A 21146-nucleotide genomic window follows, 5' to 3' on the forward strand; every position below is an offset into this window, starting at 1 on the left:
AGCGACTCCCCTCCCCCGCGCTCCCGGCACACTCTGGGCTGCTTGGCACGCCCCCTCCCGTTCCACTGCGCCCTGCGCAGCGCGATCATCCCCGAGGGGCCCCTGCAACCTCCGCGCAAAGACCGCTCCAGCTCTGCAGGGGAAGAAAAGTAACTTCGCTTTTCTGGGAGGAACCAGGAAGGATTAAGCGGCCTGAGAGTGGGCAGGAGAGCGCGGCGGGTAGCGATGGGGGCTTCGTGAAGGAGGAGGAGGGGAGACTGCAGGCACCCGGAGGAAGGCGACTGGGATGTCTGATTGCACTTTTTTCTTATCCCACCATCTCCTCTTTTAGGTGAAGTGATTTTGGACTGTGAAGCGCTTGGGCAGAGACTATGTAATCGCCTTGGTGTCTTAGCAGAGGACTCTACTTCGGGGAGGAAAGGAGGGATCGGCTTGCTGTTTTAGCTACAGCGAGTCGGCAGGCGGAGTTTCGTGGCGGCGGTATCAGGGTTGCGCCCGCCCGAGGGGAGGTCGCTCCATCCAACCCGGCGGCCGCGAGAGCCAGAGTCCCGGAGAGGGTGAGGGAGAACGAGACCGATCGCCGGGGTGCGATAAAGTGATCCCCGAGCAATAGCCACTAGCGAGCCGAGCGCTCTCCCTACCCACTGCAGCGGCACCACCGCACCGGCGGTGCCTAGGACGGCATGGAGAAGGACAGCCTGAGCCGTGCGGACCAGCAATACGAGTGTGTGGCTGAGATCGGGGAGGGCGCCTATGGGAAGGTGTTCAAGGCCCGGGACCTGAAGAACGGAGGCCGTTTCGTGGCGCTGAAGCGCGTGCGAGTGCAGACGGGAGAGGAGGGCATGCCGCTCTCCACCATCCGCGAGGTGGCGGTGCTGAGGCATTTGGAGACCTTCGAGCACCCCAACGTGGTCAGGTGAGTGAGTGGGGAAACGGTGCCCGAGCTGTTCTGGCTGCATGCCTGGAGAGAGTCGAGGGGGCCTCAGGTCTAGAAGGGTGTGGGGTGGGGGCAGTCGCTAAGGAAGCCCGGCGCGATCCATGAACCTTACAGAATTCGAGTAAAATTTGCCGACAGCTCCTGTGAGTGACCTTGCCAGACTGCAAGCAGAAAGACCTGTTGGAAAACGTGACCTGCGCAGGCTTCTCTGCTGGTGTGCAAGTTATATTTTCTCCTTGGGTGCGCTGAAGGGGAGTTCGGGAAATTGAGAACAAACCAACCTGAAACACACACATCCTCCTGCCCCTGCACTGTTTCCCCCACTTCTTCCCCTTCCCCATCGTTGGGGAATTTTTGAGAATCTCAGTGAGAGGTAGTGCTGTATGCGGTGTAGTAACTAGTAAGAAGACGACTTCACTAATGTTGTTTAAAGTTTTAAAAATGCAGAAACTTTCAAGAATGTATTTGATAATTACACTCCCAAACCAAATCTTGGAGTTTGTCTGTATCAAAGAAGTGTACTTTGAAAGTGATTCCTGAGGCCTCCTGAGGAGTCTCTGCATTACATAAGACTATAGGTGGAACCCTGAACCCCATCCAGAATCTTCTGAGGTGGGAAATTTCCACTTGAAAGGACAAGCAGACCAGCTTGGAGTGGCTAGAAGATACTTCTTCTGGGAAAATATAAAACAATTTAGGCAGTCCGACCTATTACTACAAGAACAAACAAGTTGCTTGCCTAGGAGACATCAAGGCAAGTGATTAGGTCCCTTCAGGGAAAACCCCCTTCCAAGACTAAGACTCAATGGGAATACATGCTCTGATTGGTGACCACGTTCATCACAGATAAGGGGAAGTGAGGGGAAAACAGAAATGAAGCTGTGAGCTAAGTCCTACAACATTCAGTAGACACCTGTGAACCCCGGTGGAGACCTGGTTGGCCAGCAGTGTGGCTAGACCTGGGAACTCTTCGGCCCAGAGTCAGTGACATAGCTACAGAGGACTAGAATGGAGAGTGAAGCTCCAGCTGATAAAAAGAGAGGGCACATGCATAAGTACACTTGCAGATAATACCCACTTGACCTGGCTTCAATGACTGGATGATCAGAGCTCAACTAGAAGAAAGAAGAGGGGAAAAAAGAGTAGTCTGATACAATTTGATGAACTTGACCTACACCTATGGATGCAGTAGTTCAAAAAAGGGAACAAATCTTTACAGCAAGGATCATTTCCACCCCCTCCATACACAGAGTAGACAGGGATGGGCAACTTGGACATTGGCTACCCAAAATGGGGGCGCTACAAAGGCAAGAAGTGACTGGCTTACAAGCTTTCAAGAAGGAGCCTAGATTCAGAGGATGTGGAGGAAGGTAGAATCTCCACTGAGTAGTATCCAAGCTGTCTGGATGAAAGGAGATGTGGATAGGTCTCTTGTGATACAGTAATGAATAATTGTTATCAGGACTGATTGTGAGGGTTGGAAATGTAAAGGTAGATATTTTGTAGCAAAAGGAGGGGAGTGGTTGACTTTGCAGTCTAGAAGCGGAGGTCCCTGGGTCCCATCAAGGTAGAAGAGTGGAGAGCAGGACCCTACCCAGAGAAGCAGTGACACCAGAGATGGAGGCAGAGACAATGACATGGAGAGATGGAGTGGCCGGGGACTTTAGACCCAGAGAAGGGGGCTGTGTGCTGATGACCCGGGGAGCAGGCTTACCAAGTATACCCTTTGGTGGTTTGATGATGCATGGAGGGGATTGTAACCATGGCAATGAAAGATATAAGATAGGTCGAATATAAAGCTAATGTTCTTCCATGTAAACTATCACATAATTCACAATAAAACATTTAAGAAAAAAAAAAAAAAAGTGATTCTTGAGCTCCAAGGGGCTTCAGTGTTAATGCCCAGTTGCAAACAGCATTTTTAAAATTTTTTCTTCAGAAAATGTAACCGTCTTGTCATTATTACCCTATATCTCTGGTTTAGCAGAGTTCCTAAGTTTCTTCGAAGGGTTACATGTGAGTCCAAATTGGGATAGCTTTAGATTCTTCCTGATGCCCTTGCTTTTCCTAGGCTGGTTATACAGTTGGGTGAGTGTAATTTACGATTTATGATGCTTTCTTAGTGGTCCTGGAATTTCTCCATCATGTGGGTTGTCATCTCGCCCCTTTCTCTTTTTTTGTTTTTAATTTTATTTTATAAAGATGTTTCTATATTTGGGTTAATGATACCCACTTTTTTAGGTTCCAAAGACCTAATAGTCATTCTGTGAAAATTCAGTGTTATATAAAAATGGAGGATGACTACATCATTACATAACAGCAAACCACTGAGAATCATGACCCAGCCAAGTTTACACATACCTTTTACTATCACAGCCTGTGTTATTCTTGCCTAGTATCTTTAGCATTCATTACTGCCAGATGTCGTTAATGTGGAAAATAATTGGATGGCAAATTTTTTTTTACAATTTTCTTAAGTGCAAAATGTCATTAAATAAGATAGTCAATAAGTAATGAATAGGTATATTAAACTACTATGTTGGAAAAAGAATCACTTGGGTGGGTGTTGGGGGGGGTCTTGGTTTTCTCATCCATTTAGAGATTCTGTTCCACAGATACGTGTCTGTTGTGTGCACTGTGGATGAAAATTAGTACAACCAAATATTTTCACAAAATGTCAAAACAATTTAACATTAGTCATCAATGTGGAGAGACTTAAGACTGATCTTTGAAATACCAAGCCTTCTAGAGACTCAAGGAGCCCAAATGTCTAGAGAGTCTTCCTGGGAGGTTTTAACTTGTCTTCTCCTATCCAAGCTGGGTGATTTGTGTGGTGCTTTGTTCCCAAGATAGACTCAGCCTAGAAGGCAGCAAAGAATCATAAATATATAAATAAGGTGATAAATGGTTATAAAGATACACTCGAGTGTTGTTCCGCTTTAGCTAGTGTAGGAGGTAAGAACAAGAGATAATACCATTGGAATAATGAGTATTTTAGGAAGATGGGATTATATAGAGCAAGATTTCCTTTTTTGGGGGGTGAGGGTGGGATATATGTTTTCTTTGCTGACAAGCAACAAAAATCTTGTTTGAAAGTCTATGTAATATTGGATAGAAAAAGGAAGAGTACAATTACTCCTCCCAACATTCCCACTTCCAAATGCATTTCACCACTAGAGTTTTAAGAAAAAAGTTTTTATTTTGTCTCTTACCTATGGAGTATTCAATTAAGAGTAAAGTAACACCATTGTTTACAAAGCAGGATCTCTTTTTGTAACAGAAAAAGTGTGAGTTGTTTTTTTCACATTGTGCTGGTAGATTTAGGATGATCTCTCTTGATTTATCCTCTTGAGATTTTTGCGTTTTTTGAGATTTGTCCTCTAGAGAGATCTAGTTTACTTATGAACTGCCAGGAAGACATGCTTCTGAATTGAAGACAGACACATCATTTTCTAAAGTTATTTTTGTAAGTTACATGCCAATGAGGATACTTACCTTAGACAGTTGTCATGAAGATAAAGTGAGATAGTGAATATGAAAGCACTTTGTAAAAATAAAGTACAAGCAGTCCCTGGATTACCAATGCCTGACTTACTCTGTTGTTGTGGCCTAACCTCCCCAAAACCTGTTACATTAAAAATTTGAGCTACACACAGTGAATGGATGGTACTTTGTGAAGCGTATAAAACATTATTATTACTGTATTATTGTTTACTGATGTTTTTAATATATCTGGAAGTGTTTCTTTTAATACTTTTTTTATATATACATAGAAAGGTACACTGTATACCAAAGCAAACATTTGACTAACTGATGTCAGATAAGAACTGTACCTACCAACTTCCATACAAATTCAGTTTAAAGACTGATTTAGAAATAGAGCTAATTTGTAATCTGGGAACTGCCTTTACTTCAAAGGTTTTATTATTATTTGTATTTAGGCTGATTAGTGGTGCTGTTGGCCTGGAGCAAGTTTCCAGTATGGCTTCAGTTCACCTGACCTTTTTACAGAACAAATCACAGACTAACCCAGACAGTGAAGCCTCCTGAACTGAAAAGCTTTGTCGTATTAATAGCTTTTAGTTAGTTAAAGAACACTATAGTTATCTGCTATAACGTTCAGTAACACTTGAGGGTATTATCAGTAATGATGTCACACTTAGGAACTTACAGGTCTCCATACCCTTCTGCTTTCTTCCTTTCTCTGTCATTTACCCCTAGGACTTGCTTTGCCAGTTTTAGAGGTAGCTGATTCTTAGCCTAGCAGGGCCAGGATATTAAGGGCAGGTCATAACAATTCTTTAATTTCCAAGGAGCATTGTCAAAAATTGGTCCCCCAAATCTGTGATTTATTGTTGGCCCACAATATCAGTTTTATAGCTCTATGCCTGGCTCTTTAAAGGTTTCTTAAAATGGCAAATGTCTTTATAAATGCCTTCAAGTCACAACTAACTGGTTTTAATTATAGGCTCTCCTCACAAACAGTTAAGCTTCTAAGAATGAAGGGAACATAATAAACACATTAGTTTTTCTCAAATGTGTAAAATTTAATTTGGATGGAGTTGCCAGAAAAGCTTGCTTGTTACTGCTAGCATTGGTGTTGCTTACATGCATAGGAATGATGGCTTGGAACTCTTGCTTACCTACACTAGTGTTCTGAACTGATCCTTCTTGATTTATTCGTGTCTGATGATGCAAAACCAGAACAGACCCCGATTTATAAAATGTGGGTGAACCTGAATGGTAACCACACCAGAACTGGGTCGATACCTTGTTAGAAGCTGTATGTTCCTACTAGAAAACGTGAGTAGCAGATGTGTTGCATGGCAACCAATCTCTGGAACAGCAGAATCAGAAACAGTGATGCCCTGCTCAATGGTAGCAGCCATCTGTGCTGATTTGAATACGTGTTACTCTTCACAGTCCTGTCCACAATAGTCTCCCTCATCCAACTCCTGGAAAGGCTCTGAGTCTCCCATTCTAGGACTTCAACCTGTGCTTTTTTCCCACATAATGGTTATTGTTCCATTTCGCCCAAATTTTACTTTGCTGGCCATGACTCAACTAGTTTGAAGTAGTTTGAAACCCTGACCTGCACTTGATATATCCCAAGTCCAGGTTTAGTCAGTCAGTCAGCATCTGGGATGTAAATTCACTCTTATTTTGCAGTTGGTAATCCCAAAGCCTGGAGACTCCCAGAATCAGACTTTATTATAAACCTATATGAGAGGTTCTGCACTCCACAAATGAATCCTGCTTTTATTTACTTCCCAAACTAGGAAAAATATATAGATAGAATCACAACATGTTTTCTCAGCAGTCTGTTTACTCTGCAAGTATTTATTGCAAGCCTACTCTATGCCAGATATTGTTAGAAGCTGGGGATATGGAGCAGTGAAAAAAGCAGAAAAAGTCTCTTATCTTTAAAAATTTACTTCTCTTTGAATGATTGATATTAAACCTAGCAAGTTTTATAAAAAACTAATTTGGTTACCAGGAATTTGGTAAACAAAAAATAATTTGGTTACCAGGAATTTCCTGATTTATTAGACAAGACAACCAAAACACTAATTAAATTCAAATGTCTTTTTTTTAATTAATTAATTTTTAAATGTTTTATTGGGAATTATGTGATAGCTTACATGGGAGAACATTAGCTTTACATTCATCCTACCATATATCATTTCATGCAGTCCCCTCCATGCATCATCACCCAACCAAAAGGTATACTCTGCAAGCCTGTCCTCCCCCCACACCCCAGTCGTCAGCACACAGCCCCTCTCCCTCTCTGGGTCTAGAGTCCCCAGTTGCTCCATCTCTCCACATCATTGTCTCTGCCTCCATCTCTGGCATCACTGTTTCTCTGGGTAGGGTCCCATACTCCGCTCTTTTCCCTTGGTGGTCCCAGGGACTTCCGCTCCTGGACTGCTAAGTCTATCACTCCCCTCCTTTTCCTACAGAACGTCTTCCTTTACATTTCCAACCCTCATAGTCAGTTCTGATAACAATTATTCACTATTGTACCACAAGAGACCTATCCCCATCTCCTTTCATCAGTCCCGACCAGACAGATTGGATACTCAGTAGAGATTCAACTTTCCTCTGTGCCTTCTGGATCTCAGCTCCCTCTTGAAAGCTTGTAAGCCAGTCACTTCTTGCCATTGTAGCCACCCCACCCCCCATTTTGGGTAGCTAATGTCCAAGTTGCCCATCCCTGTCTACTCTGTGTATGGAGGGGGTGGGAATGATCCTTGCTGTAAAGATTTATTCCCTCTCTTGAGCTATTGCATCCATAGGTGTAGGTCAAGTTCATCAAATTGTATCAGATTACTCTTTTTTTCCTCTTCTTTCTTCTTCTAGTTGAGCTCTGATCATCCAGTCATTGAAGCCAGGGTATTATCTGCAAGCATGGATGTTCTTATGCATATGCCCTCTCTTCTTATCAGCTGGATGCTTCACTCTATACTCTAGTCCTCTGTGGCTATGTCACTGACTCTGGGCCCAAGAGTCCCCAGGTCTTACCACGCTGCTGGCCAACCAGATCTCCACCCGGGTTCACAGGAATCTATTGAACATTGTAGGGCTTAGCTCGCAGCTTCGTTGCTGTTTTTCCCTCACTTCCCCTTATCTGTGATGAACGTGGTCACCAATTAGAGCGCATTTTTGCTCGTGTATTTCCACTGAGTCTTAGTCTTGGAAGGGGTTTTTCCTGAGGGGACCCGGCCACTTGCCTTGATGTCTCCTGGGTGAGCAACTTGCTTGTTCTTGAAGTAATCAGTAGGAATGCTGTTATTGTTTTATGTTTTTCCTGTCAGTCTTTCTTTCAAGAGGTATCTTCTGTTATTCTAGCTGCTCCAGGCTGGTCTGTTTGTCCTTTCAAGTGGAAATTTCCCACCTCAGAAGATTCTGGATGGAGTTCAAGATTCCACCTATGGTCTTATGTAATACAGAGGCTCTGCAGGAAGCCTCCTTCACTGGGCAAGTTGTAGCCCCATTTTAGGTATTACAATCAGTTATAGGCAAAAGGCAGATTTACAAGCTTTCTATGATGATATTTCTGGCTATTCCTTTCTCTCCTCCTCAAGTGTCTATTTTATAATGGTTTGCCAGGGAAAGCAAGATTCAAAAGACATCCAAGCATCTTAACATTATTTCCCCCCTTTTGTCCTGTATCCCAGAGCCCTGTTCCCCCAAGGTTGTGCATACATTATTATTTACCTCTGTCCCACTTAGCCCATGCAAACCCGTCTAATTGTTTTCCTATCCGCCTTGTTCAAATGTCTTTTAAAGATTAAATTTCACCTTATTGTTAGTTGTCATCCTTGTTGTTGTAATGTGCCATGGAGTCGGTTCTGACTTATAGCAACTCTGTACAGGGTTTTCTAGGCTCTAAATCATTATGGGAGCAGAAAGCCTCATCTTTCTCCTGCGGATCAGCTGGTAGTTTCGAACTGCTGACTGTGAGGTTAGCAGCCCGATTCATAACCACTATCCTACCAGAACTCCTTAGGTACATACAAATAGATTTATATAAGAAGGTATTGGCATGTAACTAGTCTATATGACCATTTAGCTCCATATATTTAACAAGTGGAGTCTTGGTATGGTGCTGTAGGGTAAACACTGGACTACAAGGTAGGTTTAAGCCACAAGGTTGGCGGGCAGTTCAAACCCATCAGCTGTTCCTTGGAAACCCTCTGCAGGGTCAGCATGAGTCAGAACCGACTCAACGACACTCAACAACAACAACAATTCAACAACTATTTAGGAAGGACCTGCTGTCTTAAAATGGAGCCTTGGTGGTATAATAATTAAGTGCTTTGCTGCTAAAGGAAAGGTTGACGATTTAAACTCTCCCAGCAACTCTATGGGAGAAAGACGTGGTGATCTGCTCCCTTAAAGACTCGTGGTGGTGGTTGTGCCGTGGAGTCGGTTCCGACTCACAGCGACCCTGTACAGGGTTTCCAAGGCTCTAAATCTTTACGGGAGCAGAAAGCCTCATCTTTCTCCCGCGGAACCACTGGTAGTTTCGAACTGCTGACCCTGAGATTAGCAGCCCGATTTGTAACCACTATGCTACCAGAGCCTAGAAAATACTTTCAAAAGAACTTTTTTGTCACATGGAGTTGTTATGAGCCGAAATCAACTTGATGGTAGCTAACAATAACAACAACTCTTTAAAAAACAGCAAGACTAAGTGCTGGGAAAGATACGTGGAGCTTAAGCTATCTTCCACATCGTGACATTATTGTTGACTTGTTCTTAAATCCTAGTATACCATACCTAGGTCCTGCCCTAAAGTAGTTGGCCTTGGGTTTGAAGGAATATGATGATAGATGATAGAAAGATACAGGTAAGTAAGTGCTCCCTGTATTGTATTGAGGAATTAAATTTATTAGTGTAACAGCAAGAGTAATTCAAATTCAAATAATTATTCTGGAAGCTAGAACTCATTGCATTTCACTGAACTAGGTTAAATGTCTAAATATGTTCAATTTTTATTATTGGGTTATTTATAACTGATTAAAACAACAAAACACAGAAGAAATCATGCAGCTCAGTGATTATTATTTAAGGAAAGTTTGCCAATTTTCTCACTGTAAAGAGCTCAGTATAAAAGGAGAATGAAAATCTGATTAGGAAAATCTAATCATTAATACAGTAAAAGAGATGTAACATATTGTTTGCTACAGCAGCATAATGCTGAGTCCTCAGGTGGCATTAATTCACGGAAATACTTTAGAAGAACTGTTATTTTGTAGGTGGATGGTACATTTATTAGGAGTTGTTTCAATTGAAAACAGGAAAAGCAGGATTTAATTTTCCTTTTTAAGTTTCAGTATGTTAAAAGTATGCTTGTGCCTTTGTTCTCTAAGATTCCTTGAAAAGTTTCCAATTTATCGAGGCTGTTTAGTAAACATTTTTTACAATGGTACTCTGCCCACTCCTTGTTCCTCCTGTAGAAGAATTTGATAATGTTAAATTTTTGATATTTCAGTTGCATTCTTTCACATAACTATCATAAATAATGGGATTGTTAGAATTTCTCTAAGGAAACAAGGAGGAAAAATGGCCAGTAAGAGGGAAACTTAAAACTTTTAATATCTTTTGAGATTTTATGTGTGTGTTTAAGACATGAGTAAATTAATGTCAATGGAAGAAGCCTGCTTGTTAAAAATAAATTAATCTTTTAAAAAAATATATGCCTCACGTAATTATTTCTTAGGAATGTTTTTCAAGAATGAAACACTTGATACTTATTTATACTGTGGCTTTGAAAATCATGGGATATTAGACTTAGAAGATGCCTTGTAAGTCTTTTAGCCATAAAAAAAACTAAGCTTGGAGAGATTAAGCTATTTTAGCATTATTGTTGACTTGTTCTTAAATCCTAGTTAACAATTAAAAATTTTATTTCTCTGTTTTATAGAAGAAACATTATACAAAGGGAATATGATTCTAGTTTGAAAAAAAAAAAAGAACTATATGTAGACAACAGTGATGGTCTGCCAGGAGTTGTTGAGTCAATTCTGACCCTGTATAGGGTTTCCAAGGAGCAGCTGATGAGCTTGAACTTCGACCTTGGCATTGAAATGACTTGGCAGTCTGGTGTATTAACCTACAGCACCACACCAAGATTCCAGGAGTAAATGACATCAATTCAGGAAATGCCTGAATTTTGCAGTATGTCCTATTGATGTATATCTGTAAAGAAATATTAGAATTACTCTGTTAAATTCTGCTTTTAAACAATTTGGGTTTATAAATATGATCAGTGAAATAGCTAGTTAAATAATACAGTTAAATTATTTAATAGTAATGTTAAAATTACTTTAGACAAGCGCAATAGGAGAAATTGAAATGCTTAGTATTTATAGGGTTGCTATGAGTCAGAATTAACTCAGTGGCAGTGGGTTATGTAGTGAATGAAATATTGTCTAGAGTAACTCTGGCACCTGTTGTTGTTGTTAAGTGCCGTCGAATCGGTTCCGAACCATAGCGAACCTGAACAGGGTTTCCGAGGCTATAAATCTTTACAGGAGCAGAAAGCCTCATCTTTCTCCCGCGGAGCAGCTGGTAGTTTAGAACTGCTGACCTTGCAGTTCGCAGCCTGATTTGTAACCACTACGTTAATTTAATGAAACAAGTACTATAATACTTGAAAATTAGGCAACGTCATAACTTCAAAACACTAATATGTATCGCCCATGCTTTTTAGAGAACTAATCACTCTTTTGCTCGTTTTCTTTTGTCCCTAGGGAGTAAATTAATTTTGACTTCACTGGTATAATAGGACATGCAGAGATGAAATTGGTAGCAGAAGGAAGCAGTATGTGTGATATTGATCTTTGTGCAGGATCCAGGAAGCAGCCCTGCAGATGGGCACTGGTGGTTGGTGATAAATATTCCTACATCATTCGAGTGATAATCCATAGATGGTAACTCTAATGAAGCAGGCAGGTCAGAATCAGTGGAAGCAGTGTATAAGAACTGCTGGGCAATTTCTGTTTCTTTTAAAAATAATTTACTTTTGTTGCAGTTAAGAAGATACCAATTCACTACCCAAAATGGGGGGCTACAAAGGCAAGAAGTGACTGGTTTACAAGTTTTCAAGAGGGAGCCTAGATCCAGAGGGTGCAGAGGAAGGTTGAATCTCCACTGAGTAGTATCCAATCTGTCTGGGTGGGACTGATGAAAGGAGATGGGGATAGGTCTCTTGTGGTACAATAGTGAATAATTGTTATCAGGACTGACTGTGAGGGTTGGAAATGTAAAGGTAGATATTTTGTAGGAAAAGGAGGGGAATAATTGACTTTGCAGTCCAGGAGTGGAGGTCCCTGGGATCATCAAGGGAGAAGAGCAGAGTGTGGGACCCTACCCAGAGAAACGATGATGCCAGAGATGGAGGCAGAGACAATAACGTGGAGAGATGGAGCAACTGGGGACTTTAGACCCAGAGACGGAGAGGGGCTGTGTGCTGATGACTGGGGGGCAGGCTTGCAGGGTATACCTTTTGGTTGGTTGATGATTCATGGAGGGGATTGTAACCATGGCATTGAAATTATATATAATAGGATGAATGTGAAGCTAATGTTCTCCCATGTAAACTATCACATAATTCACAATAAAACATTAAAATAAAAAAGATACCAGTTCAGCATATGCCGATTCAGCAATTTCTGCGTGTACAGTTCAGTGACATGAATGGCATTCTTCAAGTTGTGCAGTCATTCTCACCCCCTTTTTCGGAATTGCTCCGCCCCCATTGACATAAAATCTTTTAAGTTGCTGTTACCGCTTTGATCCCATAAAGACAGGTTTAAAAGAAGACACTGCCCTCAAATGGGCAGTAGTTTGGAGTAGCACCAGTTTATTGCCATATCTGTTTTTTCATTGACCACCTGCACAGGTAACTGCTCTCACCCAAGATGTGTAGTAAAGGCACCTTTGGGCACGCGGTAGGAATCTCTGGTGAGTGTGGCAGAAGTAGTAACCTGGAAGCCCATTTGAGATCAGATAATCATTAAATATTCTTGACCCATCTTTTGCCTGTAGTCACCACACTCTAGTTGCCATCACATCAGTTCTGACTCATGGTGACCTCACGTGTGTCATAGTAACAGAGCTGTGTTCCATTGAGTTTGCAGAAGTAGATCTCCAGGCATTTCTTTCCAGGTGTTTCTACGTGGACTAGGACCTCAAGCCTTTCATTTAGCAGCACGTTACTGTACCACTCAGGGGCAGCACACTTAAAATTAATGTTGTTGTTATGTGCCGTGCAGTTGGTTCTGACTCATAGTGACCCTGTACAGGGTTTCTGAGGCGGTAAATCTTTATGGGAGTAGAAAGCCTCATCTTTCTCCCGCGGGACATCTGGTAGTTTCAAACTGTTGACTGTGAGATTAGCAGCCCGATTCGTAACCACTACGCTGCCAGAGCTCCTTTAGCTTATAGTAGTTTACTTGAATTAGGGCAACCACTGACTTTGTGATTTAGTTATTTCACTTTTTGTTTCCTGTAATCTAGCTTTCCTAAAAGATTCTGTTTAAAAGGATTAGAGTCTATTAAATTTTCTAATGAAAGACCTCGTAAGTTTTAATCAGGTCCAGTTCCCTTGGTCTATATAGGAATTGCTTTATAAATGCAAGAGAAGAAGAAAAAGCTTATTCCACAATATATGTATTGCAAATACAAGTTGAGGCTAGCTCAGGTTCAAACACAGGCTTATATCCAGCATTAGCAGAACAGGATGAATGATGGTCATTGCATACCAGAAAACACTCCCTTGAGATGTAAAAGTATTTTCTGCTTAATGATTTTATGTTTGCTGACCTGAGAACAAGAATGTGTCTCTTACAATCTTAAATAATAGTGTCTATAATATTAGTTGTCTAGATTGTTTCCTGAGTGAATGAAATAGAATAAGTTCAACTATAAGCCCCTCAGATGAGGACTTTTCCATCCTTTTAGAATGGCACACAGCACTAGCAAGTATCTCAGGTTAATACATCAGCAGATGATTGGGTATTAACTGCAGTGCATACACATGCCAAGTTCGCTTTGTAAGAGCCTTCACGTACTTATAGATATTTTAAACTTTTCTTCTGACTGCCTGTTTTCAGTACCAGCTTTGACTTTAATGGAATTTCGTCATGCTCTTACTGTGTGTGTATTTGCTACTTCAGCTTTGTTCTATACTATCCACCTCTGTGCCTTTCACTTAGATTCATTAAGGAATGAGCACTCTGCCCTTCCCTGTACTGCTGATTCCACCTGCTCAAGTGCTACCCATCCCGCAAGGACAAGCTTGAATGCTGGTTTTTTACGCTGTACTCTTTAATATCTCCATTAGGATAAAATTTCTGTTTCCTTTGAACCCGGACAACTTTGGATCACCCCCTTTCTGGCATTTAGCTTTATGTTTATCTTACTAATTCTTAACCACCAGCACCATCCTCTTCTGACCCTCTGTTCTTTCATAACCCAGTCATAAGCTCCTTCAGGCAAGCAATGCCTTGTGATCATCGCTGTTTACACCCTACATGTTGTTGAAGTAAAAGGAATACATGACTGTATGAAAGAAATAATGGGAAAAAGGATCCAGTTATTAAGGAGGGGACCTTGTGAATTGTTTCTGTTACATGGGAGAATGTTAATACTGAGGAGTGTTATTAGGTGATATCAAGTCAGTACCGACTCATAGTGACCCTGTGCAAAACAGAATGAACCACTGCCCAGCCCTTCACCAATCTCACAATCGTTGCTATACTTGAGCCCATTGATGCTTCCACTGTGCCAGTCCAGCTCATTGGGGTCTCCCTCTTTTTTGCTGACCCTCCACTGTACCAATCATGATGTCCTTTCTAGGGAATGGACGCTCCTGATAATATGTCAGAAGTATGAGAGACGAAGTTTTACCGTCCTGGCTTCCAAGTAGCATTCTGATTGTACTTCTTTCAGCACAGATTTGTGTGCTCTTCTCTAAGTCCATGGAACTTTTAATATTCTTCACTATCATAATTCAAAATGCATAAATTCTTCTATGGTCTTCCTTAGACATTGTACAACTTTCACATGCATATGAGGCTATTGAAAACCCCATGGCTTACGTCAGGTGTACCTTAGTTCTCAAACTGACATCTTTGCTCTTGAACATTTTTTATTAAAGGTCTTGTGCAGCAGATTTGTATAAAGAGGAAGAGGAGGTCTGCATATTGTTAGGTGGTGTTGAAGTCTCTCCATCCTCATTCTAGGGAGCATTCTGGCTATACTTCTTCCAAAACTGATTTTTTTTTTTCTTCTGACAGTCTGTGGTACTTTTTCAATATTACTCTTCAAATTAATTGATGTGTCCTTCCTTATTCACTGTCTAAGTTTCACATGTGTATGAGGCAATTGAAAGTACCATGACTTGGACCAGGCGCAAGTTAGTCCTCACAGAGACATCTTTGCATTTGAGCACTTTATAGAGGTATTTTTTATTACTTTTTTTTTTTTTTTTTTGCAGATTTACCTAATGCAGTGCGTCATTTTTACTTGACTGCTGCTTCCATGTTGATAGTGGTACCAAGGAAAATTATGTCTTTGGCAACTTCAATCATTTTTTCATTTATCATGTGATGTTTTTTATTGCTGTGTTTGTGAGGATTTTTGTTTTCTTTACAGAGAGGGGCAAGCCGTACTGAACACTGTAGTCTTTGGTTTTCATCAATATTTCACATCCTCTTCACTTCCAACAAGCAAAGTTGTGTCATATTGCAAGTTTTTAATGAGTCTTCCTCCAATCCTTATTCCGTGCTCTTTTTCATACAATCCAGTTTCTTGGACTATTTGCTCAGCATACAGATTGAATAAGCATGCTGAAAGAATACAACCTTGGCACACACTTTACCTCATTTTAAACCATTTAGTGTCCCTTTGTGCCTCTTGGTCTATATACAGGTTCCTCATGAGCACAAGTAAGTGTTCTGGAATACCCATTCTTAGCAATGTTATCCATAACTTTTTTATGATTCTCACAGTCATATCCCTTTGCATGATCAATAAAGAACAAGTAAACATCTTTCTTATATTCTCTGCTTTTAGTCAAGATCCATCTGACATCAGCAATGATTTCCCTTGTTCCACCACCTCCTCCGAATCTGCTTGAATTTCTAGAAGCTCTTTGTCAATGTACTGCCACAACCACTTTTAAATTATCTTCAGCAAAATCTTACTTAAAATGGTTCTTTTTAAAACACTGACTCTATGAATTCCTTCCAACTAATTTTGATGATTTCTGCATCATTCATTATTTTTTCCAAATAGAATCCTTCAATATTGTAACCTGAGGCTTGAATTTTCTCTTCAATTCTTCTAGCTTGAGAAATGCTGAGTGTGTTTTTACCCTCTTAGTTTTCGAATTCCAGGTCTTTGTATATTTCATTATAATACATTATTTACTTTGTCATCTAGACCTGCCCTTTTGAAACTTTCTGTTCATCTCTTTTACTTTCTCATACTTTAGTTGCTTTAGCTTATCTATGCTCATGAGCAAGGTTCTGACATCCATTTTGGTCTTTTCTTTCTTTCCTATCTTTTTAAGGACCTTTTGCTTTCTTCATATATGATATTCCTGTTGTCCTCTGTAATGCATCAAGTCTGTTCTTGAAATGGTTCTAAATTTATGTGGAATATATTCAGTCATATTTTGTCTCTTATGTACTTGTTTTAATTTTCTTCAGCTTCAACCTGAACTTCCATATGAGCAATTGATGTCTGTTCCACAGTCTGCCCCACGGACATGATTTGGTTGATGATATCTGTGGAAAAAGACAATGGAGATGTAGTCAGTTTGATTACTGTGTATTCCATCTTGTGAGAGCCATATACCTAGTCTCTAATTACGTTGTTTAAAAAAGGTATTTTTAATGAAGAAGTCATTGGTCTTGCAAAATTCTATAAGGAGATCTCCAGCATCTTTTTTATCTCCTCGGCCGGTTTTTCTAACTACTGAGTCCTTCCACTTTGTCCCCAACTTTCACATTCCAATCACCAGTAATTTTCAATGTATCTTCATTACATGTTTGATTCATTTCAGACTAAAGGAGTTAGTTGTTGTTAGAATTGGTAGAAGTCTTCACTTTTATCATCACTTTCTTTAGTGGTTGGTGGGTAAATTTGAATAATAATTCTATTGACTGGTCTTCCTTGTCGACATATTGATAAGCTGTCTCAGCATTTTACTTTAAAATAAATCTTGAAGTGCTCTTTTTGACGATGAGTGCAGCATCATTTCTCTTCAATTTGTCATTCCTGTCATAGTAACTTATCTGACTGTCAGATTCATCTTTCTCCCACAATAGATTCGAACTGCTGACCTTGAGGTTAGCAGCCCGACTTGGAGCCACTATGCTACCAGGGCTTCTTGTTCATTTTTGGAGGCACATGGATATTATCTTATCACACATAACATTGGACTTCAAGATAGATCTTGAAATATCCTTTTTAATGATGAATGCACTGCCATTCTTCATCAGTTTGATATTTCTGCCATAATAAACCATATGAGTGTCTAATTCAAAATGGCCAGTACCAGTCCTTTTCATAATGCCTCAGATATCGATCTTTTATGCATTCCATTTCACTTTTTACAACTTCCAATTTTCCTAGACTCATGCTTTGTACATCCCACATTCCAATTATTAGTGAATGTTTGCAGCTGTTTCTTCTCATTTTGAGTTGTACCACATCAGCAAAGGAAGGTCATGAAGGCTTTGCTTCATTCACAGCATTAAGGTCCACTCTGCTTTGAGGAAGCAGCTCTTCCCCAGTCGTATTTTGAGTGCCTTCCAACCAACCTAAGGGCTCATCTTCCAACAGTTATATCTAACAGTGTTCTGCTGCTGTGTATAAGGTTTTCAGAGGCTAACCATTCAGAAGTAATCTACTTCTCCTTCCTAATATGTGAAACACATTAACATGAAAAAAATACATGTAAATTCAGTAAAAGTTGAAAATGATTTGAACCTTTTAAAATATAAGAATGTAGTATATTTAAAATATGTTTTTAATCAATTGCTTGCGTTGCTTTTCCCCCAGTAATTTTTAATTCTTTGGTGTGTACACTGAAAAAATGACTAGGAGCAGCAGAATCAGGTAAAGCTTTTCTAGTAATTTCTAAAAGGATGCTAGGATTCTGAACCCCAGTCAGGCTTTGTCTTCTATTCCTTCTCATAATTTGTGTACAGAGAATTTGTATTCTACCTTGACAAACTGGTAGGTTTAGTTAAGAAAAGTGGTATTCTGGCTTGAGTAAATTCCAATTCCTCAAGACACATGATTGGGATACGTGTGTGTCTGTTTAGACAGTTGAATTTAAGGTGCCTGGAAGTAGGAACTGTGTTGTCTGTCCTTGGTGCATTCCAATACTTAACATGGTGCATGGTGTCTCTTAGGCCCAGAATAAATATTTATGAATAAATATGATTGAACTTAGGGGACTTAGAAAGTAAGAATTTTATTTTTTTAGTCAGAAATAGGTAATAATACCTGAAAATATATGTGAGGTTAGTTCATATAAGGATTATTCTGATTAATCTCTGGCTATCTATATAAGGATTTGTTGAGTATCTACTATGTTCAGAAATTTTTTAGGTTGTTGTGGTTAAAACTGGTCAAAAGCAGTACCAGCATATTGAAATGTCTATAAATAAAATGCCGTAAGGTATGGAATTTGTTTTCAAATGGCGTTATGATGAAACACGACTGGGTCATGAGTTGATTGTCATTGTTGGAGGTTTGTTTTACTAACTTCTCCTAATTTGTATATATTTAAAAATTTTAACTATACATTTTGGAAATGTCGCTGGTTGTGGACTAGAAAGCAGAAGACTTTAATTCTGTTCTAACTTCCCCATTCAACTAATAAGTTGAATGGCCTATGGTAAATTTTTTAATGTATCTTGTCTATAGTTTACTTAAAATAAAATAGAAACTGTTGCTACCAGTTGGGACTTAAAGGGTTGTTATGATCAAATTATTGTATTTATGTGAAGATCAAATATTATTTAAATATGAGATATTACTAGCGAGAATAATTCGTGCCCTCAAATAACTTTTAGTTTGGTGGAGGACACATGGATATCTCTATTACTGGGTGGTAGTACTTCTCCAACAGTATGAAAGTATGACGTACTAGGTTTCTGAAGGTATCAGTGGTTCGAATCTACCAGCTGTTCCTTAGCAGAAAGATGTGACAATTGGCTTCCTTAAAGATTGCTACCTTGAAAACCCGATGAGGCAGTTCTATCCTGTTTTATAGGGTCACTATGAGTCAGAATTGACTCCATGTCAGTGGGGGTTGGATTTTTTTTTTTTTTAATAGTAAAATGATGATCTTTAATGTAATGTTGTAGCCTACTCATTAATAGATTTTAATATAGGATAATGCAGTGTCTCTGAGTAGAATTCAAAACTTTTGAAGCTTGAAGATTTCCATTCATATTAGCTGAAAGGATAGGGTTGTTTGCATGTTTGTTCTCCTCTTTTTAAGTTTCAAAATCTCAGTCATTTTTATGTTGCGCATTGGAATTTCTGCTTGCTTATTTTCTGAAGCTGTTCTGTAGCATGACTGCCTTATGACATTTAGAATTGTATTCCTTGTAGTCTGTGTTTCAGTCATTAAGAAATTCTGTCCACAGGAGCAAGCAATTCTCTTCCAGCCACACTGACCTGGAGTAAATTCTCTCTCTTTTTTTGCTTCCTTTTATTATTGGATAAACTGAATTTCTGCATCAGGTATGAGTATTCCTAATGGCTAGGATAAAGCATTGACTTTTCCTAAAATGCTTTTATTTTTAGAAGGCATAAAAGTATAAGGTATAAAGCTGAGAACATTAGCACTTCTACCAATTCAGCAATAGAACAAGAAAAGCATAAGACATTTTTACATTTCAAGGGCAAATTTTTAAGCTTTAAGTAATTAACTCTGAACAGTACATTTTAAAACCAAGAAACTATCTGAGTGGCTTCAAGTTGGGAGTTTTGGACGATGGAGTCTACATTCCAACTATGTAGAGTCACTTAAAGAAGTTATTAAATGACCTTGGGTAAAAAATGGGCTATTTTTATGGAGAACCATGAGAAATGAAGAGACAGATTTAGAGACTGGGCTGGAAGGGGTTCCAGATGTGTGCTGATCATGAAGGAAATGCATTAAAATTATGGACGTTCCCTTAAATAACGGAGAAAGCAAATGTTATATGAAATAACACATTTTGATACAGTAAGACACAAAAGGAAAATAATGCTATTCTGCCAGTCATTACAAATTATCTTAGGCTCATGGGATTTCATTAGTGCTAATTGAACTGGACCGCAAGGTTGGTTTGAACTGCAAGCTTGGAGGTTCAAACTCACCAGCTGCTCCTTAGAAGCCCCATACAGGATGGCTAGGAGTCGAAACCGACTGTGTGTACAACACTTAAAAACAACAACAAAATTGACTAGTTCATTCTACTAGAACTGGGGGTGCTGTTACAACTTGGGCACTCAACTATACCAGATATTTTCTCTTTGCTTTGCTTTGCAAAGAGAAAATAATCTGTTTCCGAGTCATCGCTCTACCCTGTAAACACTGGCTGACTCTTAGAGTGATGGGATTGATCGCAAGGGGGACTACACAACAGTCATTAACTCATTTGTAGCAATTCCTAGTCCTAGAAAAACACGAGTTTTGAGATGTAAAGTGTACAGATACACTTCTGTTTACTAAAAATGGTATAAGTCATGTCGCTTAAGGCCACAGAATTGAGAGGTGAGCTCATCATTAGGTAAATACGGAATGGTTTAGAGATGTATCCATCGTCTGAAAAGGGCACATGCTCATTAAAAGAAGGGAAGAAGGTGGTACAAGATGAGTTAAGTTGAAGTAGAAGTGAAAGATGCAATTAAGTAAGGGAACCTGCAATAGCAACTAGATCTGATGCTTTTAAAAATCTTCAAAATGATCTGACTGATACCTGGTGACCTGAGAGCAGATGAAAATTCTGGCAAATTTGGAAAGCCCTCTACCTTTTTTGTTGAATGAGTATGATTCTTATAATTTTATAAGAATACAATAGCATAAAGGAGCCCTGGTAGCATAGTGGGTTACACATGGGGCTGCTAACCGTAAGGCCAGCAGTTCGATTCTACTTGCCACTTCAAGGGAGAATGATGAGATTTTCTGCTCCGATTTACAGCTTTGGAAACCCTAAACAGGGTCACTGTGAGTTGGAATTGCTTTTGGGGGTACATTCTTTTAACCATTGCCGCTGTTTGAATACTTGTTGACGTGATGCACAAGGTAACATACAATGTAAGGTTTCCATTAGCCTATAGGCTCTATGAGGGCAGGACATTTTGTCACTGCTTTATCCCAAGCATCTAGAACAATGCTTGCCATGTACCTGCTTGTTCAGTGACTGAGTGAGTGAGTAAATAGTTAAACTGTACTTGCTTAAAGGTGACACTTTTTACAGAATTTTTATTACAGTCTAACTACAAATTGTTTATTGGTCCAGTGGTGAGGATTTTTGTTTTCCTGACATTGAGATACAACCCATACCGAAGGCTGTGCTCTTTGATCTTCATCAGTAAATGTTCCAAGTCCTCTTCACTTTCAGCAAGCAAGGTTGTATCATCTGCATATCGCAGGTTAATGAGTCTTCCTCCAATCCTGACGCCA

At 39.8% G+C, this 21146-nt stretch overlaps 1 protein-coding gene across 1 annotated transcript in view; it reads left to right on the forward strand.

Moving 5' to 3' along the window:
- The first annotated feature begins 616 nt into the window (after nt 1-616).
- Nucleotides 617-21146, forward strand: part of CDK6 (cyclin-dependent kinase 6) — a 292037-nt gene continuing 271507 nt past the window's right edge. The window contains exon 1 of the mRNA XM_006834296.1: nt 617-916. Coding sequence (XP_006834359.1) covers nt 684-916 — 233 coding nt within the window. The 5' untranslated portion in view covers nt 617-683. The remainder of the gene's footprint in view (nt 917-21146) is intronic.

The sequence above is a fragment of the Chrysochloris asiatica genome, unplaced genomic scaffold (genome assembly GCF_000296735.1).
Source record: "Chrysochloris asiatica unplaced genomic scaffold, ChrAsi1.0 scaffold00010, whole genome shotgun sequence".
In the NCBI taxonomy this organism is placed as follows: Eukaryota; Metazoa; Chordata; class Mammalia; order Afrosoricida; family Chrysochloridae; genus Chrysochloris; species Chrysochloris asiatica.